We start from the raw sequence: 26228 nt of genomic DNA on the forward strand, positions 1-26228 counted from the left end.
TCATGTACCTCATTTGTTCATCTTATAGGAAATACTAACATGGGGAAAAGAAGTTGCTAAAAAAAAAAAAACAGTGGTGTTAAAACATGGAGATGTAGAAAAGGTGACACAAGAGCTGACAATGACTGCAGAAGGAGTGGTAACAAGGCCACAAGAAAGCAGAGGCAAATATGTAAAAGCATCACAAAAGATAATTTCTTGGAGTTCCCGTCGTGGCTCAGTGGTTAACGAATCCAAATAGGAACCATGAGGTTGCAGGTTTGATCCCTGCCCTTGCTCAGTGGATTAAGGATGTGGCGTTGCTGTGAGCTGTGGTGTGTATCGCAGACGCAGCTTGGATCCCGTGTTGCTGTGGCTCTGGCGTAGGCCTGTGGCTACAGCTCCGATTAGACCCCTAGCCTGGGAACCTCCATATGCCGCGTGAGCGGCCCAAGAAATGGCAAAAAGACAAAAAAAAAAAAAAAAGGTGGAGGAATAAGACATGGTGCTCATCTTCGCCCACAAAAACATTAAAGAAATAAAACAGGAGCTCCCATTGTGGCTCAGAAGTAACAAACCCGACTAGTAACCAGGAGGACACAGGTTCAATCCCTGGCCCCTCAGTGGGTTAAGGATCAGGGATTGCCATGAGCTGTGGTGTAGGTCACAGACGCAGCTCAAATCCCATCTTGTTGTGGTACAGGCAGCAGCTATAGCTCTGATTTGACCCCTAGCCTAGGAACTTCCATATGCCATGAGTACAGCCCTAAAAAGACCAAAAAAAACCCCCAAAAACAAAAAACCATCTACATGTAGAATGGTTCGCAAAGAACATATACATATATGGAATGTTGGCAGAAGACATCAATTCTCCAAAAAGGGCAGGAAACCCTCCACATAACTGGGTAGAACAAAAGGGAAAAAGAGAGAGAGAAAAGAGAAAAAGAGGAATCAGGACAGGCCAAGCATGCCTGAAAGAAGTTGTGAAAGAGGAAAGGAATCTGTACTCTAGGAGCCACCTAGCTAACAGGGAGATCAGATGGGACGGAAGAGGAGCCTCAAAGCCTCAGAGAAGGAGTTCCCATTGTGGCTTAGCAGTAACAAACCAGATTAGTATCCATGAGGATGCAGGTTTGATCCCTGGCCTTGCTCAGTGGGTTAAAGGATCTGGCACTGCTGTAAGCTGTGGTGTAGGTTGCAGATTCAGCTGAGATCCCACATTGCTATGGCTGTGGTGTAGGCCTGCTGCTACAGCTCCAATTAAACCCCTAGCCTGGGAACTTTCATACACTGCAGGTGCACCTTAGCTTGAGACAATCAGACAGGGGCTGGGCTCTGAGATTCAGGCTACAGGTAAAGGACTAGGACTGGCTATGTGGAAACAGCCTCGGGGGAGCAGTGCACCACAGCTGAGAGAGCATGGGAGGAGGCCTGGACCTGGAGGAAAAGCAAGGCACCCTTGTTTGGGAAGTTGAGAAGAGGGACAGAATTGCCATAGGGACTTCTTTCTCTGTGCATGCACAGGCTCTCGGGCAGCAGGGCACCTCTTGCACAGGCTACGGTGGCGGGTGCAAATTGCTGCTGCCATCTCTGACTCCTGAAGTGAGTGAGGCCCACCACTAATAAGGGTCCTGTGAACAGGCATCACTTCTGGCCCTAGTCAACTCAGCAGTTGCCGGCACCAGCAGCGCTCACCCAATTGGGAATGCACAGGGCCTGCCACTCCCTCTGCCAAAGGCTCTGGGCACTGCCTACAGGTGTCCTCCCCCATTCCTGGAAGCACATGCAGGCCATAAACCTCTTCACCCCCGTCAAACTGATAACAGCCTGCACACACTGAGGAAAGAGACAGCAAGCATCCAAACCAAAAGCAGCCCTCAAACAAACAAACAAAAAAAAAAAAAAATAGGAAGCCTTCACAAGCTACCCAGGGACACTCCCACATATAAAGAGCCCTGCAAGACTACAGTACGTAATTATTTTCCCTAAACTCACATAAGAAGAAAAATATACGCAAAAATGAAGAAGTACACGAACCATTCCCAGTAAAAAGAACAAAAGAATTCCCCTGAAGGTGCAAACAATGAAACAGACCTCTGTAACCTAATAGAAACCAAATTGAAAAAGGAGGTAGCGAATGAGTTCCCATTGTGGCGCAGTGGAAATAAATCTGACCAGGAACCATGAGGTTGCGGGTTCGATCCCTGGCCTCACTCAGTGGGTTAAGGATCTGGTGTTGCCATGAGCTGTGGTGTAGGTCACAGACACGGCTCAGATCTGGTGTTGCTGTGGCTGTGGCACAGGCTAGCAGCTGTAGCTCCAATTTGATCCCTAGCCTGGGAATCTCCCTATGTGGAAGATGCAAAAAAAAAAAAAAAAAAAAGGAGGTAAGAAAATTCTGAAGGAATTAAGAATGGATATCAACAGTAAAACATATTACTTTTAAAAGAGAAACTAGAAACTATAAGGAGGAGCCAAGAAAAAAATTAGAAAATTCATTTGCAGAGACAAAGGCCTAGTTAAAGGCATTGAAGAACAGAATGAATAATAATACAAGGAACAAATAAGTGACTTGGAAGATAAAATAGTGGAAACCATCCAATCAGGAAAGCAGACAGAAAACCGAAAAAGAAAGCAACATCAGAGATCTGTGGGATAATATAAAGCATGCCAATCTATGAATCATAGGGATTCACATAGGAGAAGAACAAGCAATGGGGAATGAAAGCAATCTACAGATTTAATGCAATTGCTATCAAATTACCCATGACATCTTTCACAGAACTAGAACAAATAATCCAAAAATTTATTTGAAATCATAAAAAAGACCCAGAATTGCCAAAGCAATCCTGAGGGGGTTAAAAAAAAAAGACAAGAGGCATAACTCTCCCAGTCTTCAGACAATACTACAAAGCTATAGTAGTCAAAACGGTGTGGTACTGGTACGAAACCAGACATATGGATCAATGGAACAGAGAGCCCAGAAATAAACCCAGACAACTATGGTCAACTAATCTTCAACAAAGAAGGCAAGAATATAAAATGGGGAGTTGTTATTGTGTCTCAGTGGTGACGAACCTGAATAGTATCTATGAGGAGGTGGGTTCAATTCCTGGCCCTGCTTAGTGGGTTAAGGATCCAGCCTTGCCATGAACTGTGGTGTAGGTGACAGACGTGGCTCAGATCTGGCATTGCTGTGGCTGTGGTGCAGGCCGGCAGCTGTGGCTCCAATTCGACCCTCGGCCTGGGAACTTCCATAAGCCAAAGGTGTGGCCCTAAAAAGACAAAAAAAAAAAAAAAAAAAGGGAAAAAAATGGTCTCTTCAGAAAGTGTTGCTGGGATATAAATCAATGAAACTAGAACACACTCTCACATCATACACAAAAATAAACTCAAAACAGCTTAAAGAGTTAAATTTAAGGCATGACAGCATAAAACTCCTAGAAGAGAAGAGAGGCAAAATGGTCTCTGACATAACTGTACAAATGTTTTCTTAGGTCAGTCTCCCAAGGCAATAGAGATAAAAACAAAAATTAACAAATGGGACATAATCAAACTTAAAAGCTTCTGCATAGCAAAGGAAACCATAGAAAAAAAATAGCCTACATAATGGGACAAAATAGTTGCAAACGATGCAACCTATGAGGACTTAATCTCCAAATACGCAAATAATTCATACACCTCAACAACAAAAAAACCCAACCGAAAAATGGGCAGAAGATCAGAACAGACATTTCTCCAAAGAAGACATACAGATGGCTAGCAGGCACATGAAAAAATGCTCAACATCACTCATTATTAGAGAAACACAAATCAAAACTACAATGAGGTACCATCTCACATCAGTTAAAATGACCATCATCAGTAAGTCTACAAATAACAAATGCTGGATAGGGTGTGAAGAAAAGGGAACCCTCCTAAACTGTTGATAGGAGTATAAATTGATACAACCACTATGGAGAACAGTATGGAGGGTTGCTGAGAAAACTGAATATAGGACTACCATATGATCCAGCAATCCCACCCCTGGGTATACATACTAACAAAACTACAATTCAAAAAGATGCATGCATCCCCATGTTCACAGCAGCACTCTTCACAATAGTCAAGACATGGAAACAACCTAAATGTCCACCGAGTGATGAACAGGTTAAGAAGATGTGGTACATATATACAAAAAAAGAAAGAAATAATGTCATACACAGCAACATGGATACAACTAGAAATTATCAGGTGGAAAAAAGTCAGAGAAATTAATACCATATATATCACTTATATGTAGAATCTACAATATGGCACAAATCAATCTATCTACAAAACAGAAACGGACTCATGGACACAGAGAACAGGCTTGTGGTGCCCAAGGGGGAGGGAGGGAGTTGGATGGATTGGGAATTGGGATTAGCAGATTTAAACTATTACATTTAGAACTGGTAAACAAGGTCCTACTGTAGAGCACAGGAAATTATATATCCAGTCTCTTGGGATAGACCATGATAGAAGATAATATAAAAAAGGGAATGTACACACACACACACACACACACATACACAAACACACAATGGGTCACTTTGCTATACAGCAGAAATTGGCCCAAAAGAAGACAGGATTAAGATGGCAGAGTAGAAGCACTGGAGCTCACTTTCTCTCATAAAAACAACAAATTACAATCAACTGCTGAACCACCTTCAACAAAACAGGCTGCAAACTATCAAAAAAGATATCTTACTTCAGAAGACAAAGAGGAGGCCACATAGAGATGGTGGGAGGGGCAATTATGTAATATAAGCAAATCCATACCCACTGAGTGAGTGGACCACAGACTGGAAAGTAACTATATTGCAGAGGCTAACCCATAGGAATGAGTTCTGAGCCCCATGTCAGGTTCCCTTGCCTGGGGATCTAGCACTGGGAGAAGGAGCCCCTAGAGCATTTGGCCACCAGGGCTTGTGTGCAGGAGCTCCACAGGACTGGGGGAAATGGAGACTCCACTCTTGAAAGGTGCACACAGGCTTTCATGTGCACTCAGTTCCAGGGCAGAGCAGAGACTCCAAAGGAATCTGGGTCAGGCCTGCCTGCAGTTCTTGGAGGATCCCCTGGGAAAACAGGACGACTATGGCTCATTGCAGGGGAAGGACATTGGAGGCCAAAGTCTTGGGAATAATCTTCCCTGTGAACCCCTCTAGGGCAGGTTATTTTGGAAAAATCTGCCCCCATACATCAGGGCTGAGAAGCCCCAGGCCAAACAACAAACGGGATGGGAACACAGCCCCATCCTTCAGCAAACAGGCTACCTAAAGACCCCTCCAAGCACAAAGAATCCTCTAATCATACCCAGAGACAAAGACCTACCCACCAGAAGGATAAGAATCAGCTCCACAGACCAGCGCACAGGCACAAGTCTCTCCCACCAGGAAGCCTGCAGCAAGCCCCTGTACCACCTTCAACCACAAGGGGGCAGACATCAGAAGCAAGTGAGGGTACAACCCTATGCTCTGCAAAAACACACCAAAAATCTATACAAAATGAAAAGGCAGAGAATTACGACTCAGATAAGGCAACAAGAAAATAACCCAGAAAAACAGCGAAGTGATCTGAGGATTACCAACCTCCATAAAAAAGACTTTAGACTAATGATAGTAAAGATGAATCAAGATCTTGGAAATAAACTGGAGGCAAAGATTGATAAGTTACAAGAAACACTGAACAAAGAAACAGAAGATTTAAGGATTAAGCAAGAAGATATGCAAAACACAACAACTGAAATTAAAAAAAAAAAAAAAAACCACTGGAAGCAACCAATAGTAGAATACAGGAGGCAGAAGATCAAATAAGTGAGGTGGAAGACAGACTAGTGGAAATCATTGACACGGAGCAGAAAAGAAAAAAAAAAGGATTGAAAAGAAATGAAGACATTCTAAGAGAACTCTGGGACAACGTTAAATGAACTAACATCCATATTATAGGGGTGCCAGAAGGAGAAAACAAAGAGAAAAGGCCAGAGAAAATATTTGAATAGATAACAGCCAAAAACTTCCCTAACATGGGAAAGGAATCACTCAAATCCAGGAAGAACAGTGAGTACCATATAAAATAAATCCAAGGAGGAACAGCCCAAGACACATATTAACCAAACTGACCAAAATTAAAGACAAAGAGAAAATATTGAAAGCAGCTATGGAAAAGAAACAAATAACATACAAGGAACCCTGATAAGGTTACTGGCAGATTTTTCAGCAGAAACTCCGCAGGCCAGAAGGGAATGGCAAGATATATTTAAAGTGATGAAAGGAAAAAAAATCTCCAACCAGGATTACGCTATCCAGCAATGCTCTTGTTCATATTTGAAGGAGAAATCAAAAGCTTTACAAACCAGCAAAAGCTAAGGGAATTCAGCACCACTAAATTAGCTTTACAACAAATACTAAAGAAATGTCTAGGTGGAAAAGAAAAGGCCACAACTAGAAATAAAAATACTACAAATGAGGAGTTCCTGTCGTGGCTCAGTGGTTAACGAATCCAACTAGGAACCATGAAGTTGCGGGTTCAATCCCTGCCCTTGCTCAGTGGGTTAAGGATCTGGTGTTGCCGTGAGCTGTAGTGCAGGTTGCAGACGCGGCTCAGATCCTGTGTTGCTGTGTCTCTGGTATAGGCCGACAGCTACAGCTCCGATTAGACCCCTAGCCTGGGAACCTCCATATGCCGCAGGAGCGGCCCTAGAAAAGGCAAAAAAAAAAAAGACGACAACAACAAAAAATACTACAAATGACAAGGCTCACCAGTAAAGGGATACATATAGTAAAGGTAGGAAATCACCCACAAATGTGCTACCAAAACCAGAAATTGTGAGAAGTAGAGGGTACAAATGCAGGACACTGGAGATGCACTTACAATTAAGAGACCAACAGCTTAAAACAACCTTGTATGTACATACGTACGTTTGTACGTATGTGTGTATGTGTGTGCGTGTCTGTGTATTAGGAAAACAATCCCATTTACCATCACATCAAAAAGAATAAAACACCTAGGACTAAATCTACCGACAGAAATAAAAGACCTGTACTCTGATAACCATAAGATGCTGATGGGAGTTCCCGTCATGGTATAGCAGAAATGGATCCGACTAGGAACCATGAGGTTGTGGGTTCAATCCCTGGCCTCACTCAGTGGGTTAAGGATCTGGTGTTGCAGTGAGCTGTGGTGTAGGTAGCAGACGTGGCCTGGATCTGGCGTTGCTGTGGCTCTGGTGTAGGCTAGTGGCAACAGCTCCGATTGGACTCCTAGCCTGGGAACCTCCATATGCCATGGGTGCAGCCCTAGAAAGACAAAAAAAAAAAAAAAAAAGATGCTAATGAAAAAAATCAAAGATGACACAGAAAAGATATACCATGCTCTTGGACTGGAAGAATCAATACTGTCAAAATTACTATACTGCGAAAGACAGTCTACAGATTCAATGCAATCCCTATTAAATTACCAATGGTATTTTTTGTAGAACTAAAACAAAATATTTTAAAGTTTGTTTGGAAGTACAAAAGACCCAGAGTAGCCAAAGCCATCCTGAGAAAGAAAAATGGAGCTAGAGGAATCAGGCTCCCTAGCCTCAGACTATACTACAAAGCTACTGTCATCAAAACAGTATGGTACTGACACAAGAACAGAAATACAGTTCAGTGGAACAGGATACATCAAACCCCAGAATTAAACCCACGCACCTACGGCCAACTAATCTATGACAAAGGAGGCAAGAACATACAATGGAGAAAAGATAGTCCATTCAATAAGTGGTGCTGGGAAAACTGGACTGCTCCATGTAAAACAATGGAATTAGAACACTTCCTAACAGCATACACAGAAATAAACTCAAAATGGATTAAAAACCTAAACATAAGATCAGATACTATAAAACTCTTAGAGGAATACATAGGACAAACACTCTCTGACATAAACCACAGCAATATCTTTTCTCAGATCCAGTTCCTAGAGTAATGACAATAAAAAACAAAAAAACAGGAGTTCCCATGATGGCACAGCAGAAATGAATCTGACTAGGAACCATGAGGTTGCTGGTTTGATAGCTGGCCTCGCTCAGTGGGTTAAGGATCTGCTGTTGCTGTTTGCTGTGGTGTAGGTCACAGATGTGGCTTGGATCCTGCATTGTTGTGGCTGTGGTGCAGGCTGGGAGCTGTAGCTCTGATTCAACCCCAAGCCTGGGAACCTCCATATGCTGCAAGTGCAGCCCTAAAAAGCAAAAAAAAAAAAAAACCATAAACAAAAACCCAAAAAATAAAAACCTAATTAACTTAATTTTTTGTACATCAAAGGTATCTCTAAACAAAATGAAAAGACAACCTACAGAATGAGAGAAAATATTTGCACATGAAGCAACTGACAAGGGATTAGTCGCCAAAATATATAAACATCTCCTGTAGCTCAATACCAAAAAAACCATCCCATCAAAAACATGGGCAGGAGTTAGCAAATCTGACTAGGAACAATGAGGTTGCAGGTTTGATCCCTGGTCTTGCTCAGTGGGTTAAGGATCCAGCGTTGTCGTAAGCTGTGGCGTAGGTCACAGAAGCAGCTCGGATCCTGCATTGCTGTGGCTCTGGTGTAGACCGGTGTCTACAGCTATGATTGGACCCATAGCCTTGGACCCTCCATATGCTGCAGGAGCGGCTCAAGAAAAGGCAAAAAAAGACCAAAAAAAAAAAAAGGCAGATGATCTAAAAAGGAAGACATACAGATGGCCAAAAAACACATTAAAAAAGATGTTCAACATCACTAATCATTAGAGAAATGCAAATCAAAACCACTATGAGGTACCACCTTACACTGACCAGAATGCCCATCATCAAAAAGTCTACAAACATAAATGCTGGAGATGGTGTGGAGAAAAAGGAACCCTCTTACACTGTTGGTGGGAATATAAATTGGTGCAACCAGTATGGAAAACAGTATGAAAAACAGTTTTTTGAGGTAAAATTAAAATTACCTTTTGATCAGCAATCTCACTCCTGGGCATCTACCTAGAGAAAACTATGACTTGAAAAGATACATGTACCCCAACATTCACTGCAGCACTATACAATAGCCAAGACATGGAAGGAACCTAAACGTCAACTGACAGAGGAGTGGCTAAGGAAGATGTGGTACATATAAACAATGGAATATTACTCAGCCACAAAAAGGAATGAAATGATGGCATTTGCAGCAACATGGATGGACCTAGGGATTATCATGCTGAGTGAAGTTAGACAGTGAGACACAGGCGTCATGTGCTGTCACTTATATGTGGAATCTAAAAAGAGAACATGATGAACTTTTTTGCAGTATAAAGTGACTCACGGACTTTGGAAAAACTTATGGTTACCAAAGGAGACAGGTTGTGTGGGGAGAGACAGGCTCGGGGTTTGGGATGGAAATGTTGTAAAACTGGGTTGTCATGATGCTTGTACAACTATAAATACAATAAAATTCATTGAGTAAAAAAAAAAAGAAAGTTGGCACAAATCATCTATAATTAAAAAGAAAAGAAGACAGAAGACACAAGCAGGTTACAGAAAAAGAAACAAATGACTTTTAAACATAGGAGAATAAATAGTAAATAAGGAGGGAAAGCATGGGGACTAGGCATCTTTACAGGTTGCTAAGGAAATGCAGGACAACCTGGCGATATCCTTCAACTTAAATGATGTTCATACAACACTGGTGACAGTGGAAACAAAAACATTCATTAATAGAGGACCAATAGAGTTCCCATAGTGGCTCAGCAGAAACAAATCTGACTAGCATCCATGAGGACACAGATTCAATCCCTGGCATCACTCAGTGGGTTAAGTATCCAGTGCTGGCATGAGCTGTGGTGTAGGCTGCAGACCAGTAGCTCGAATCTGGTTGGCCGTGGCTGTGGCATAGGCCAGTGGCTACAGCTCAATTCAGCCCCTAGCCTGGGAACCTCCATATGCCGCGGGTGCAGCCCTAAAAAAGACCAAAAAAAATATATATATATATATGTATATATATAGGACCAATGTAATCACTAGTAGTAGGCCATTAAGAAGAGTAAAGCATCCCTGTAAGTGAGTACTGGTATTAAATAATCTCAAAGATACTGTGCTAAGTCAAAGAGGCACGGGGGAGTACGAGTTATAATCCAGAGGAGTAGGAGTGGGGAATTTGTCCACATATAAGCATGACAACATATGAAAACATACATAAAAAACTAACAGTGGCTGCTCTGGGGAGAGCAAGTGAGTGGCTAAGGACCAAGGGAGACAACTTTACACTTTCGTCCCTTTTGAATTTTTCATTATCTGCTTATAACTTCCTATTCAGACAATTTTTTAGAAAGCCAAGTGCAAAAATTCAAAGAGCATCCCAGGCCACTTAAATTAGGAAAGAACACCCCCCTCGGAGTTCCTATTGTGGCACAGCAGAAACAAATCCGACTAGGAACCATGAGGCTGCGGGTTCAATCCCCGGCCTTGCTCAGTGAGTAAAGGATCCGGCGTTGCTGTGAGCTGTGGTGTAGGCCTGCAGCTGTAGCTCCAATTAGACCCCTTGCCTGGGAACCTCCATATGCCGTGGGTGTGGCCCTGAAAAGACAAAAGAACAAAAAGAAAGCCCCCTCTACTTCTGTAAGCCCAAGAGCACCCCTGAGTTACAGCCAGGAAGGCTGTAGAAGACTGACAGTCCTAACATCGATCCTCTCCTGGTCTATATTCTCCTCAGACTGTAAGTCGGAAGGCCAAGGGCCCCTTCTTCACCATCCCATCTCCCGGGCATAAAGTAAAGGGCCCAGCAAAGAGCAGGCCAGCATTCATAACATGTGAGCAGCTTACAGAGCTTCGCTGCAAATGGTTAAATTTTTTGGGGGGGTGGAGGAATGTGAAAATTTGGGACATAATATCAAATTGTATACCATTCAATATCTGAACATTTATTATTATGTTCACATATACAGTGATACTTTCAATACTCTGTCAGAAAAATTTGGTTGTTTTAAAAAAAAAAAATACCCTAATATCACAAGAGTATGAATCAGTTACTGAGAAAAGTAATTTATGTGAAGCTATTCAATGAGATGTGTTATCTATCAAGTATTTCAAGGGAGAACTGAATATCAGGGTCTTAGAAAAGAAGGATCAAGTTCAGAGCACCTATGGAGGACTAGAGTTGGCCTCAGGGAAGGACGGAAGCCAGCCACAGAAATGCAACCAAAGGAATCTGGACCACAGTGGCAATCAGCAGAGTTTAAGCAAAAAGACCAAATCTCAGAGTTCCTACTGTGGTGCAGTGGGTTGAGGATCCGGCATTATCTCTCTGGAGGCATGAGTTCAATCCCTGGCCTGGAGCAGTGTGTTAAAGATCCAGCGTTGCCGCAGCTATGGCAGAGGCTGCAGCTATGGCTCAGATTCCTGGCCAGGGAACTTCCATATGCCATGGGTGTGGCCATTAAAAAAAACAAAACAGGAATTCCCATTGTGGTGCAGTGGTTAACGAATCCGACTAGGAACCATGAGGTGGCGGGTTCGATCCTTGGCCTCGCTCAGCGGGTTAAGGATCTGGTGTTGCTGTGAGCTGTGGTGTAGGTTGCAGACGCGGCTCGGATCCCGAGTTGCTATGGCTCTGGCGTAGGCCGGTGGCTATATCTCCGATTAGACCCCTAGCCTGGGAACCTCCATATGCCTCAAGAGCGGCCCAAGAAATGGCAAAAAAAACACAAAAAAACAAAAACAACCCCTCGCCCCCAACAAGAATCTCCCAATTATCTAAGAAGCTTCAAAAAAGAAAAGAGACTGCAACTCTGACAAATTTCATTCCAAAAGCAGTTAACTGCCCCAAAAGAACAAAATGGTGCCCTCCAATTTCACCCATTTGGTGATGTTTTCTGCCAACTTCTCTATTTGCAGGACCACATTGTCATACCAAATTAATACTGAAAATTACCAATGGAGAATGTTCTTTGGATTCAGTCAGATGCGTGACTTGAGAGTAGACAGGACCAACTTGTGCACTGGGGACCGGATCTGCTTAGAGCTTACATCATAGCCTCCAGTGGGGGAAGCCTGAATCTCCATGAGGACCACAGAGCTACCTTCTGGGGACAAGCCCTCTACTACCAAAGACAATCATCTACAGGAGACTTCAGGGGTCGTCTTCTTGTGGGGCCTTAGCTCTTAGCAAAGGAAGATATTTCTTGCCCAGTGTCTGCTGTAAGAATGAAGGGGTAGGATAAAGATTTGGAAAGACAAAAAAAGATGGCTCTTAAATACAAGTGTCTTCCCGAGAGTGTAAAGAAGCCACACGACTGCTCCTTTCCATGGACTGAGAAGGACAGTTCCTACCAGGAAATAAGCAGCAGATACAGGGATACTAGTTAACTAGTTGGAATATACTTTCGATTTCTATGAAGTTTTATATACCTCTGTGTGTGTGTGTACACAGTATATACCCATCCTATTTAAGCAGCCCCAGAACAGCAAGTTTTTTATATATTAAAAAGATACCACTGGAATTTCCTGGTGGCTCAGCAGGTTAAGAATCTGGTATCACCAATGTTGTGACTTGAGTCACTGCTATAGTGCAAGTTCAATCCCGGGCCTGGAAAATTCCACAAACCACAGGCACAGCCAGAAAATTTTTTAAAAAAATAATAAATAAAAAGAAACCAGTGAAATGGAACGCTGACATTGTTGATGAGAATGTAAACTAGAATAACTTCTTAGCAAGGTAATTTGGTAATATTTATCTAAATCATAAATGCATATCAGATTCAGTAATTCTACTTCAGAATATTTAATGTGATATTCTGTGAATGTGAAAAATGATGCAAGTACAGAGTTATTTAATAAAATATGATAACAGAGAAAGAATGGAAACAATCTAAATGTTCATCAATAAAAAATGAAATAAATATACTATGGTACAACCATACAATGGATTATTATACGGCCTTCAAAAGGAATGAAAAAGCTCTTTCGGAGTTCCCATCGTGGTGCAGTGGTTAACGAATCCGACTAGGAACCATGAGGTTGTGGGTTCGGTCCCTGCCCTTGCTCAGTGGGTTGACAATCCGGCATTGCCGTGAACTGTGGTGTAGGTCGCAGACGCGGCTTGGATCCTGTGTTGCTGTGACTCTGGTGTAGGCCAGTGGCTACAGCTCCGACTCAGCTCCTAGCCTGGGAACCTCGATATGCCGCGGGAGCGGCCCAAGAAATGGCAAAAAGACAAAAAAAAAAGCTCTTTATATATAAATATGCTATAATTCTCAAGGTAATGAAGCAATGAACAGAAGGGTACATTCATTAAAACAATAATGATGATAGGAAGTGCAAAACAACAGAGGAAGTAATCCTGCCAAAAAATCAACTTGGATTGACCATGCACTAGCTCTAATCACCATTTTACAGGAAACAGAGTATAACGGAATATCATGGGGATGTAAACAGCAAAATCTAGAGAGTGGGAAACTCCACAGGACAAAGACCCAGTTTCTTCACAAATAAAATACAAAGGAAACAGAAAATAAATTTTAAAAGGAGGTTAAATGAGACTGAAAATACATCTTTGTCTACTGTTAAGATGCCGTAAGATGGCAGTATTCCCAAACCGATCTACAGATTCAAACAATCCCTAATGACATCTCAGCTGCTTTTTTTGTAGAAATTGACAATTGACCCCCAAATTCCTAAGGAAATGAAAAGGACTTCAAACAGCCAAAAGAATCTGGAAAAAGAACAAACCTGGAGCACTGAGTCTTCCCAATTTCAAACCTTACTACAGAGCTATACTGATCAAAACTGTGTGGTAATGGCAAAAGGATAAGGATAGACATACAGATCAATGAAAGAGAAAAGAGTCCAAAAATAAACCTATACATGCTATTTATTTGATTTTCAACAAAAGTGTCATGACAATTCAGTGGGGGAAACGGTATTTTCAACAAACTTTGAATCCTGAGTGAGGCCAGGGTTCAAACCTGCGTCCCCATGGTTACTAGTCAGATTGGTTTCCACTGAGCCACAATGGGAACTCAACAAATTTTTAAGTCAAAAAATTAACACAAAATGGGTTAAAGACCAAAATCTAAGAGTTAAAACTATAAAAATCTTTGAAGAAAATATAAGTGCAAATCACAACCATGAATTAGGCAATAGTTTCTTAGACATGACACCTAAAGCACAAGCAACCAAAGAAAAAATAAATTGATGTCGTCAAAATTTAAAACTTTTGTGCTCTAAAGCAAGCACAAGAAAGTCAAAACAGGAATTCCTGTCATGGCTCAGTGGTAATGAACCCAACTAGTATCCATGAAGACCTGGGTTAAATCTCTGGCCTCGCTCAGTGGGTTAAGGATCTGGCATTGCCATGAGCTCTGGTGTAGATCACAGATGTGGCTCAGATCTGGTGTTGCTGTGGTGCAGGCCAGCAACTACAGCTCCAGTTCGACTCCTAGCCTGGGAACTTCCATATGCTGTGGGTACAGCCCTAAAAAAAAAAAAGAAAGAAAGAAAGTGAAAATATAACCCATAGAAAGAGAGACAATATTAATAAATCACCTAACAAGTGCTTAGTATCCAGAATATTTAAGAACTCTTAGAACTCAACAATAAAAAGACAAATAACCCAATTTAAAAATAAGCTCACAGGAATTCCGATGGTGGCTCAGTAGTAATGAACCCAATTAGTATTCACGAGGACATGAGTTCAATCACTGGCCCCACTCAGTGGGTTAAGGATCCAATGGATCTGGTGCTGCCGAGGCTGTGGTGTAAGCTGGCAGTAGCAGCTGCGATTTGACCCCTGGCCTGGGAACTTCCATATGCCATGGGTATAGCCCTAAAAAGAAAAAAACAAAAAAAAGCTCAGGATTTGAGTAAACATTTCTCAGAGAAGATAATGAATTAACCAATAAATACATGATGTCAACCTCATTTGTCATTAGGGAAATCCCAAGCAGAACCACAGGAAGTATCAAAACACACCCAAAAAGATGGATATAATAAAAAAGATAATAACAAGTGTTAGTAAGGATGTGAAGAAACCAGAACCCACATACACTGATATAGAATGTAAAACGGTACAGCTGCTATAGAAAAAAATTTGGCAGTTCCTCAAAAAATTAAACATAGATTTAACATATGATCCAGCAATTCCACTCCTAGGTATATACCCAAGGGAAATGAAATCAGTTGTTCATACAAACACTTGTACATGAATGTTCACAGCAGCATGGTTCATAAAAGCCCCAAAACAGAAACAAACCAAATACTCATCAACCGACAAGTAGAAAAAAATGTGGTTTATTATACCAAAATGGAATATTACTCAGCTATAAAAACTACTGATAAATGCCACAACATGGATGAACTTTAAAAACACTGGATTAATGGAGTTCCCATCGTGGCGCAGTGGTTAACAAATCCGACTAGGAACCATGAGGTGGCGGGTTCGGTCCCTGCCCTTGCTCAGTGAGTTAACGATCCGGCGTTGCCGTGAGCTGTGGTGTAGGTTGCAGACGCGGCTTGGATCCCGAGTTGCTGTGGCTCTGGCATAGGCCGGTGGCTACAGCTCCGATTAGACCCCTAGCCTGGGAACCTCCATATGCCGCGGGAGTGGCCCAAGAAATAGCAACAATAACAACAACAACAACAACAAAGACAAAAGACAAATAAATAAATAAATAAAATAAAAAAATAAAAACACTGGATTAAGTGAAAAGAAGTCAAACATAAAAGGCCATATATTGCGTGATTTCACTTATATAAAATGTCCAGAAAAAGCAAATCTATAGAGACAGAAGTTAAATTAGAAGTTGCTAGTGGCTGGGAAGAGGGAATAATGAAGAGTAACTGCTGATGGATGGGGTTTCTTTATGGAAGTACCCAGGCTAGGGGTCAAATCAGAGTTACAGTTGCCTGTCACAGCCACAGCAACACAGGATCTGAGCTGCATCTGCAACCTACACCACAAATTATGGCAATGACAGATCCCCAACCCACTGAATGAGGCCAGGGATCAAACCTTTGTCCTCATGGATGCTAGGCAGATTTGTTTCCGCTGAGCCACAACAGGAACTCCTGAATTATAACCTTTAAAAGGGTCAAGTTTATGGTATGTGAATTATAACTAATCATTAATTTTTAGCTATGCTAAGTACAAGGTCAAATCCATTCTTGGATCCTGATTTTTAAAAAACCAATTGTCTAGAAAAAAAATTATGAGAAAACTGAGGAAAATAAATACAAATTTGATATTTGATAACCTTTAGAAATTATTGTAATTATTTCAGGTATGATAATGGTATTGTAATTGTGTGTAAACAAAAAGGAATCCTTATTTTTTTAGGGAAACATATAGAGGAATTATGAATGAAACAATCTGATGTTTGGAATTTGCCTCAAAATACTACAGTTGATAGGAGTTCCCTGGTAGCCTAGTAGTTAAGGATTCTATTTTTTCACTGCTGTGGATGGGGTTCAGTCCCTGGCCTAGAACTTCTGCATGCTGTAGGCATGACCAAAAACAAAAAAACAAAAACCCTACAGAGGGAGGTATAAACAAAATAAGATTCGATATGTCAAAAACTGTTGAAGTAGGAAACCAAAAAGAAAACAAAAAGACAACTTACAGAATGGGAGAAAAGAGTTTCAAATGATGCAACAGACAAGGGCTTAATCTGTAGAATATACAAGCAACTTATACAACTCAACAGCAAAAAAGCCAACAACCCAATGGAAAAATGGGCAAAAGACCTGAATAGACACTTTTCCAAGGAAGATATACAGATAGCCAACAAGCACATGAAAAAATGCTCCACATCACTGATTATTAGAGAAACGCAAATCAAAACTACCACAAGATACCACCTCACACCAGTCAGAATGGCCATCATTAGTAAGTCCATAAATAACAAATGCTAGAGAGGGTGTGGAGAAAAAGGAACCCTCCTGCTCTGTTGGTGGGAATACAACTACCCAAGCTAGTACCACCACTATGGAAAACAGTACGGAGATACCTTAGAAAACTATACATAGAACTACCATATGACCCAGCAATCCCACTCTTGGGCATATATCTGGACAAAACTTTCCTTGAAAAAGACACATGCACCCGCATGTTCATGGCAGCACTATTCACAATAGCCAAGACATGGAAACAACCCAAATGTCCATCGACAAACGATTGGATTAGGAAGATGTGGTATATATACACAATGGAATACTACTCAGCCATAAAAAAAACAACGAAATAATGCCATTTGCAGCAACATGGATGGATGGAACTAGAGACTCTCATACTGAGTGAAGTAAGTCAGAAAGAGAAACACAATCACCATATGATATCACTTATACCTGGAATCTAATATAAGGCACAAATGAACTTTTGCTCAGAAAAGAAAACCATGGATTTGGAGAATAAACTTGTGGTTGTCAAGGGGGAGGGGAAGAGAGTGGGGTGGGATGGGGAGCTTGGGGTTAAAAGATGCAAACTATTGCCTTCAGAATGGGTTAGCAATGAGATCCTGCTGTGTAGCACTGGGAACTACGTCATGATGGAGCATGACAATGTGAGAAAATAGCATGTATACATGTGTGTGTAACTGGGTCACCATACCATAGAGAAGGAAAAAAAAATCATATTGGGGAAATAATTTTTAAAAAGAAAAGTACATGAATAAAATAAATTTCTAAAAAAAAAAAAAAAATTGTGGAAGTGACTGGACCAAGATGGCAGAAGAGCAGGATGTGGCGTTCACCTTCTTTTAAAAATACAGAACAACCCCCCCCCACCCAGGGACATGTAGAACGATTCTCACAAAACATCTACTGAACATTAGCAGAAGACCTCAGACTTCCAAAAGGGCAAGAAACTCTCCACATAAATGGGTAGGACAAAAGGTAAAAAGAGAGAGAGAAGAGAGAAAAAGCAATCGGGATGGGACCAGCAGCCCTGGGAGGAAGCTGTGAAAGAGGAAAGGTTTCCATACGCTGGGAGGTCCTCTGACTAGCTGGGGCAGAAGGGAGCTTCAAAGCCTGAGAAAAGCATGGCAGCCTGTCTGAGGAGGGCAAAGTGGAAAGAGCTAGACAGATGGTCACTGTTGCCTCCTGGCACACCCCAGCCTGAGATGCGTATCTGCTAGGGCAGCTGGGGGTCTGGGTGCTGAGGCTGAGGCTTCAGAGATCAAACCTGGTGAGGAGACCAGGGTTGGCTGTGTGGAAACAGTATGAGGGGTTAGGGTGTGGTGTGTCACAGCTGAGGGAGTACGGAGGAGGCCTGGGATCGCCAGAGAAGCAAGCACCATCGTTGGGGAGTAGGAGAGAAGGGAAACAAGACTGCCACAGGAACTCCTTTCTCCACAGGTGGAAAAGACACTACTGCCATCTCAGACTCCAGAGGTGGGTCCTGCCTTCCACCACCAAGGGTCCCACGACCGGGCACTGCCCATCAATCCCACCTCCTTGGAAGCGCACAGAGGCCATGCACATGCCAAGGAGAGACAGCAAGTATCTAAACCAAAAGCAGTGCTCACACCAAAAAAACTGCAAACCCACACAAGCTACCCAGGAACGTTAACACATATAAATAGCCCTCCAAGATTACAACAGATAGTTGTTTCCCCTAAACTCACAGTAAGAGAAATATAAGCAAAATGAAGAGGTAGAGGAACCACTTCCAGTCAAAAGAACAGGGGAATTCCCCTGAAGGAACAGTCTAATAGATGCCGAATTCAAAATGGAGGCGCTGAAAATACTGAACAAATTAGGAAAGGCTATTGACAGAAAGAAATTAGAAACCAGGAGAGGAGCCAAAACGAACTGGAAAAGTCATTTGCAGAGATGAAAGCTCACCTAAAGGCAATGACTAGTAGGATGAATAATACAGAGGAACAAATAGGTGACTTGGAAAACAGAATAATGGCAATCACCCAATCAGGACAGCAGAGAGAAAACCAAATTTAAAAAAAAAAAAAAAAAATGAAGGCAATATAAGAGCTCTATAGAATAATATAAAAAGCGCCAATCTGGAGTTCCCATCATGGCTCAGTGGTTAATGAATCCAACTAGGAACCATGAGGTTTCAGGTTCAAGCCCTGGCATTGCCGTTAGCTGTGGTGTAGGTCGCAGACATGGCTTGGATCAGGTGCTGTTGTGGCTCTGGCATAGGCCGGTGGCCACAGCTCCAATTAGACCCCTAACCTGGGAATGTCCATATGCCGTGGGTGTGGCCCTAAAAAAAAAAAGACCCCAAAAAAAGTGCCAATCTGGAGTTCCCGTCATGGCAGAGTGGTTAACGAATCCGACTAGGAACCATGAGGTTGCGGGTTCGATCCCTGGCCTTGCTCACTGGGTTAACGATCCAGCATTGCCATGAGCTGTGGTGTAGGTTGCAGATGTGGCTCGGATCCTGCGTTGCTGTGGCTCTGGCGTAGGCTGGCAGCTACAGCTCTGATTAGACCCCTAGCCTGGGAACCTCTACATGCCACAGGAGCGGGCCAAGAAATGGCAAAAAAAAAAAAAAAGACACACACACACAAAAAAGAGCCAATCTACATGTAATAGGGATTCCAGAAGGAGAACAAGGAAACAGGACTGAAAATATATTTGAAGAAATTATGGCTAAAAAACTCCCCAAATATAAAGGACACAGATATCCACATAGAGGAAGCACAGAGGGTTCCAAACCAGATAAACTCAAACAGACTTATACAGAGACATATCACAATACAAATGGCAAGAGTTAAAGATAAAGAAAGCATTCCAAAGGCAGCAAGAGAAAAACAGAGAGTTAATTACAAGGGAACCCACATAATTTTGCTACAGAAACAGTACAGACCAGAAGGGAGTGGCAAGATATATTCAAAGTTCTGAAAAGGAAAAATCTGCAACCTATAATACTCACTATAGGTTTCTCAGACAAGCAAAAACTAAAGAATATAGCAATATTAGACCTATCCTAAAAGAAATATTGAAGTGTTTCCTCTAAAGAGTAAAGAAGCAAAAAGATATAGGAAGGAGGAAATCAAAATTGGAAAGCAGTCACTTAAATAAGCCAGTATACATGTCAAACTGGGAAAAAAAGCAATTCCTGCTGTGGTGCAGTGGGTTAAGATTCTGAATGCAGGCAGCTCAGTTTGCTAAAGAGTTGAGGGTTCAATCCCCAGCCCAGAGCAGTGGGTTAAAGGACCTGGTATTGCTGCAGCTGCAGTGTAGGTGGTAGCTGTGGCTCTGATTCCCTAGCCCAGGAACTTCCATATGCCACAAGTGGAGTCATTAAAATTTTTTTAAAGGAAAGAAAAACTATTTGTGGAAGTGATGATAAACATGAGGAACAGCAAAAGGATAAACATGAAGATGTAAAAAGGGTCATGAAAATCATAAAATGTGGGAAAGGAGAGTAAGAAAATGTAGACTTTTTTTTTTTTTTTTTGTCCACACCTGTGGCATGTGGAAATTTCAGGGCCAAGGATTGAACCCATGCTATAGCAGCAACCTGGGCCACTGCAGTGACAGCTCTGGATCCTTAACCCACTGTACCACAAGGTACTAAAAAAGCAATGGGTCAATGAAGAAAACAACTCCTAGATTCTTTTGAGTCTATATGACTATTAGTCTAAATCAAGCAGATATAGGAAGGAGTTAACATACTAGAACAGGGCAACTACAAATCAAAAACAAACAATACCTTCACAAAAAATCAAAAAGTAGAGGACACAAGCATAAAATAAAAGGATATCCTCCAACAAAAGAAAAAGAAAAAAAGAAGAAATATAGAATTAACTGGACAACAAGGTTAAAATGGCAATAAATACACATGTATCAATAATTACCTTAAATGTCAATGGACTGAATGCTCCCATCAAAAGACACCGAGTGGCAGACTGGATTAAAAAACAAAAGCCTACAATATGCTGCCTACAAGAGACCCTTAGGGCAAAGGATGAACATAGACTGAAAGTGAGGAGATGGAAAAAAGATACTTCAAGCAAACTGAAAGCACAAGAAAGCAGGAGTTATAATACTCCTATCAGAAAAAAGAGACTTTAAAACAAAGGCCATAAGGAAAGATAAAGAGGAACACCATAAAATGATAAAAAAAAGTCAATATAAGAGAGGATTTCACACTAGTCAACTAATATATGAGCACCCAAATACACAAAACAAATACTAACAGACATTTCAAAATTGATGGGAATACAATAATAGCAGCAAGAGACTAAGACACCATTCAGATCAATGAACAGATCTTTTAAACAGAAAATCAATGAGGTAACAGAGTTCCTACGACACAACAGAACAGGATATTACATCCAAAAAACCAAAATACACATTCTCTTCAAGTGCACATGGAACATTCTCTAGGACTGACCACATACTAGGGCACAAAACTAACCTCAACAAATTTAAGAGTACAGAAATTGGAGTTCCCATCATGGCACAATGGAAACAATCCGACTAGGAACCATGAAGTTGAGGGCTCGATCCTTGGCCTCGCTCAGTGGGTTAAGGCCTGTGAGCTGTGGTGTAGGTTGCAGATGAGGCTCGGATCTGGCGTTGCTGTGGCTGTGACGTAGGCCAGCAGCTATAGCTCTGGTTTGACCCCTAGCCTGGGAACCTCCACATGCCGGCGGGGGGCGGGGGGGGTGCTAAAAAGCCAAAAAAAAAAAAAAAAAAGGATAGAAATTATTTTAAGCATCTTCTCTGACCACAACGGCACAAAACTAGAAATTACCACAAGAAAAGAAATGAGAAAAAAAGACTACATGGAGACTAAACAACATGCTACTTAAAAAACCAATGGGTCAACAAAGAAAGCAAAAGGAAATTAAAAATACTTTGAGACTAACAACAATGAATATACAACCATACAAAATCTATAGGATGCTACAAAAGCAGATCTTAAAGCAAAGTTCATAGCAATGCAGGCTTTCCTCAAAAAAGAAGAAAAATTTCAAATCAACGACCTAACCTACCACCTGAAAGAATAAGAAAAAGAACAAATAAAACCTAAAGTCAGCAGAAGGAAGGAAATCATAAAGATCAGAGAGGAAATAAATAAAACAGAGATTTTTTAAAATAGGGGAAAAAATTAATAAAACCAGGTGCTGTTTCTTTGAAAGTGTAAAAAAAAATTTGACAAACCTCTGGCCAGGTTCACCAAAAAAAAAAAAGAAAATCCACATAAACAAATAAGAAATCTCAACAGATACCGTAGAAATACAAAAATCCTGGAGTTCCCGTTGTGGCGCAGCAAAAATGAATTCGACTAGTAACCAGCCTCGCTCAGTGGGTTAAGGATCTGGGGGTGCTGTGAGCTGTGGTGTAGGCTGCAGACATGGCTCAGATCTTAGGTTGCTGTGGCTGTGCCATAGGCCAGCAGCTGTAGCTCCAATTAGACCCCTAGTCTGGGAACTTCCATATGCCCCTTGTGTGGCCATTAAAAGCAAAATAAATAAATAAACAAATAAATAAAATAAAACAGTAAAATATGGCACAAATGAACTTATCTACAAAACAGAAACATATGGACATAGAGAACAGAGTTGTGGTAGCCGAAGGGGAAGAGAGTGGAATGGACTGGGAGTTTGGGGTTGGTTAATGCAAACTGTTACATTTAGAATAGATATGCAATGAAGTCCTACTGTATTGCATAGGGAACTATATATCCAGTCTCTTGGGACAGAACATGATGGAAGATAATATAAGAAAGGGAATGTTTACATATGTATGACTGGGTCACTTTGCTATATAGCAGAAATTGGCACAACACTGTAAATCAACTACACTATATTTTTTTTAAATGGGGGGGGAAAAGAAAAGTTAGGCAGAAGACCTAAATAGACATTTCTCCGAAGATGACATACAGATGGCCAGTAGGCACATGAAAAAATGCTCAACATCACTCATTATTAGAGAAATGCAAACCAAAACTACAATGAGTTACTACCTCACACTGGTCAGAATGGCCATCACTAATAAGTCTACAAATAACAAATGCTGGAGAGCATGTGGAGAAAAGGGAGCCCTCCTACACTGCTGGTGGGACCACAAATTGGTACAACCACTATGGAAAACAGTATCAAGATCCCTCAGAAAATTAAAGAGAATTAGCCTATGATCCAGCAATCCCACTCCTGGGAATACACCCAGACAAAACTGTAATTCAAAAAGATTCATGCACCCCTATGTTCACTGCAGCACTATTCACAATAGGCAAGACATGAAAACAACCTAAATGTCCACCAAGAGATGAATGGATTAAGATGTGGCACATGTATACAATGGAATACTACTCAACCACAAAAGAATGATATAATGTTATTCTCAGCAACATGGATGCAACTAGAGATTATCATACTAAGTGAAGTAAATCAGAAAGAAGAGGACAAATACCATGTATCACTTATTTGTGGAATCTCAAATATGGCACAAGTGAACATATCTATGAAACAGAAACAGACTCACAGACACAGAGAACAGACTTGTGGTTGCCTCAGGAGAGGGGAGAGGAAGAGGGATGGACTGGGAGTTTGAGGTTAGTAGGTGTAACTATTACATTTACAAAGGGTGAACGACAAGGTTCTACTGTATAGCACAGAGAACCAAATCCAATCTCCTGGGATAGACCATCAGGGAAAAGAATATAAAAAAGAATGCATATATATGTCACTTTGCTGTACAGCAGAGATTGGCACAACATTGCAAATCAAATATACTTTAATTTAAAAAGAGAACTATGTATTTAAAAAAGAAATGCAAATAAATGTGGCAAATGAAAAAAAATTGTTCAAGCAACATTATGGGGGCTCATTGGCACAACATTGCAAATCAAATATACTTTAATTTAAAAAGAGAACTATGTATTTAAAAAAGAAATGCAAATAAATGTGGCAAATAAAGAAAAAAATTGTTCAAGCAACATTATGGGGGCTCATTACACTATTTTCTCCACATTTGAATATGTTTTAAATTATCTATAATAAAATACTCTTTAAAAAAGAATATATTTTTAATTGCTTGTACATAGCATAGAATATCTCTGGACATATACAGAAGAAATGTGTAATACTGCTTCCCTTTGTAAGGAGAACTGAATGGAAGAGAACATTATAGGTAGAAGAGCGGCTCTTCACTAAATTTTTCTTCTTTTTTCTTTTTGTCTTTTTCGCCATTTCTTGGGCCACTCCCAAGGCACATGGAGGTTCCCAGGTTAGGGGTTGAATCAGAGCTGTAGCCGCCGGCCTACACCACAGCCACAGCAATGCCGGATCCGAGCGCGTCTGCCACCTATACCACAGCTCAGGACAACGCCAGATCCTTAACCCACTGAGCAAGGCCAGGGATCGAACCCGCAACCTCATCGTTCCTAGTCGGATTCGTTAACCACTGCGCCACCGCAGGAACTCCACTAAATATTTTTAGAAGTAAATTCTAGAGCAAAAAAATATTGGAAATAGCCCATTATTGGAGTTCAATAAATATACATTTTAAAATATTCATTACTTTTTGGAAAGAGAAATACATGTAAGCCCTGTTTTTAGATGACTCTTAGAGTTTAGCTCAGCGTCTCAATCCCACTGGAGTCAGGATTAGAACTGAAAACTCTTGAGTTTCTCATCCCTTGATTTAGACCCCAGTAACACTCACCTTCACTTATAACTTTGGGCCATTCAATACAATACCAGATTTGATCACATAAAAGTAACTACTAAAAAATAAAAAATTTTAAAAATAAAAGTAACCACCAAAAAAGAAGTACTCCTAGAAACTGTATTTAGCGGCTAGGCTCCACCCAATTCAACCAACAGCAAGAGCTGGGCATTCTACCTCTCACTGGCAGCAAGCCAGGTGAAATCAAGAAACTTGACATTTAAGGGAGACAGAGAAAAACCCTTTGTGAACATTGGTGATATGACCAGAGCTTTGGCTTTGTAAACACTCCTTGGGAGAGCACAATTGTCATTTATCAGTTCCACTGGTTTCTAATGTATTACTTTGTAGGGTAGCTGACATACTCCCAGGCGTAAGTCCTACATAGTCTGAAATGGTTTGGAAAGTCAAGTTTAGGTAGGCTTGCTTAGTGATACGTATATGTCTCCACAGATATAATGCATTTCAGGCTGTACTATGGTTCATGTGCTATGAGTAGAGAACAAAATGAAAGCTGCCACCCACCTTGATTCTTGTCATCTGGGTCAGGGTCCGATTTCAGTCTTTTCACACTGTTGCCACTCTCTGAACTGTAACAAAAAAATACGGTGATTTGAGCCACATCCAATCTTGGGAACCAAAGCTTTGGGAATCAGAAGCTCCCATGACCATTTTTGTGGGTCTCAGGTCTCATCGAGGAGCTGGGATAATGTGAAATGAAGTCTTCATTTCAGGTTCATGATGTGAAATGGAAAGTCTTCATTTCAGGTGCTTAATCTCCTTCCAGTTATATCATTGCTATGAAGACAATTTAAACCCCTGACCAGTTTAGGGGATGAAGCATTACATCTTCAAGAATCGCCTAAACGTCAGATTCTTCGTTGTCCTGATTCATCCTGGTTAGAACCACAAATGGATTTGAAAAATATCTGGACATGGAGTTCCCGTCGTGGCTCAGTGGTTAACCAACCTAACTAGTAACCATGAGGCTGCAGGTTCGATCCCTGGCCTTGCTCAGTGAGTTAAGGATCCAGCGTTGCCGTGAGCTATGGTGAAGGTCGCACACACAGCTCGGATCTTGTGTTGCTATGGCTGTGCTGTAGGCTGGCAGCTGTAGCTCCAATTCGACTCCTAGCCTAGGGACCTCCATAAACTGCTGGTGCAGCCCTAAAAAGACAAAAGACAAAAAAAAAAATCTGGACATGGATATAAATGCCCAAAATTCAGTTATCAAAGATTGAAAGGAGTATCTTTAGTGACATGCTAGAGATTCTGAAAGTCACCCAAAAGACCTTCACGAAAAGAACATCTAAAGAACGTACTTTTCTTGTCATGCGGCCTGGAGAAGGCACAGTGCTCTCCAGCGCCACTGTTATCACTAATATAAGTACTGTTTGTAAAATTCTTACCTAATAGACAACTTAGGGCAGTCATAAAAAGATAAACGCACTACAAAGAGGAAGGGATAGTGAACAAGGAAACTGAAAGATACAAATCTAAACAAACATTGTATAGAAAAACAACATCTAGAGTTCCTTTGTGGTGTGGTGGGTTAAGGATCCAGTGTTGCCACCACTGTGGTTTGAGTCACTG

At 41.2% G+C, this 26228-nt stretch overlaps 1 protein-coding gene across 3 annotated transcripts in view; it reads right to left on the bottom strand.

The window, feature by feature from the left end:
- Positions 1–26228, bottom strand: part of PSME3IP1 (proteasome activator subunit 3 interacting protein 1) — a 50588-nt gene that overhangs the window by 1124 nt on the left and 23236 nt on the right. For all 3 annotated transcript variants that reach the window (XM_047793683.1, XM_047793681.1, XM_047793682.1), the window contains exon 6: positions 25161–25225. In XM_047793683.1, the coding sequence (XP_047649639.1) occupies positions 25161–25225 (65 nt within the window). The remainder of the gene's footprint in view (positions 1–25160; positions 25226–26228) is intronic.

The sequence above is a fragment of the Phacochoerus africanus genome, chromosome 8 (genome assembly GCF_016906955.1).
Source record: "Phacochoerus africanus isolate WHEZ1 chromosome 8, ROS_Pafr_v1, whole genome shotgun sequence".
NCBI lineage: Eukaryota > Metazoa > Chordata > Mammalia > Artiodactyla > Suidae > Phacochoerus > Phacochoerus africanus.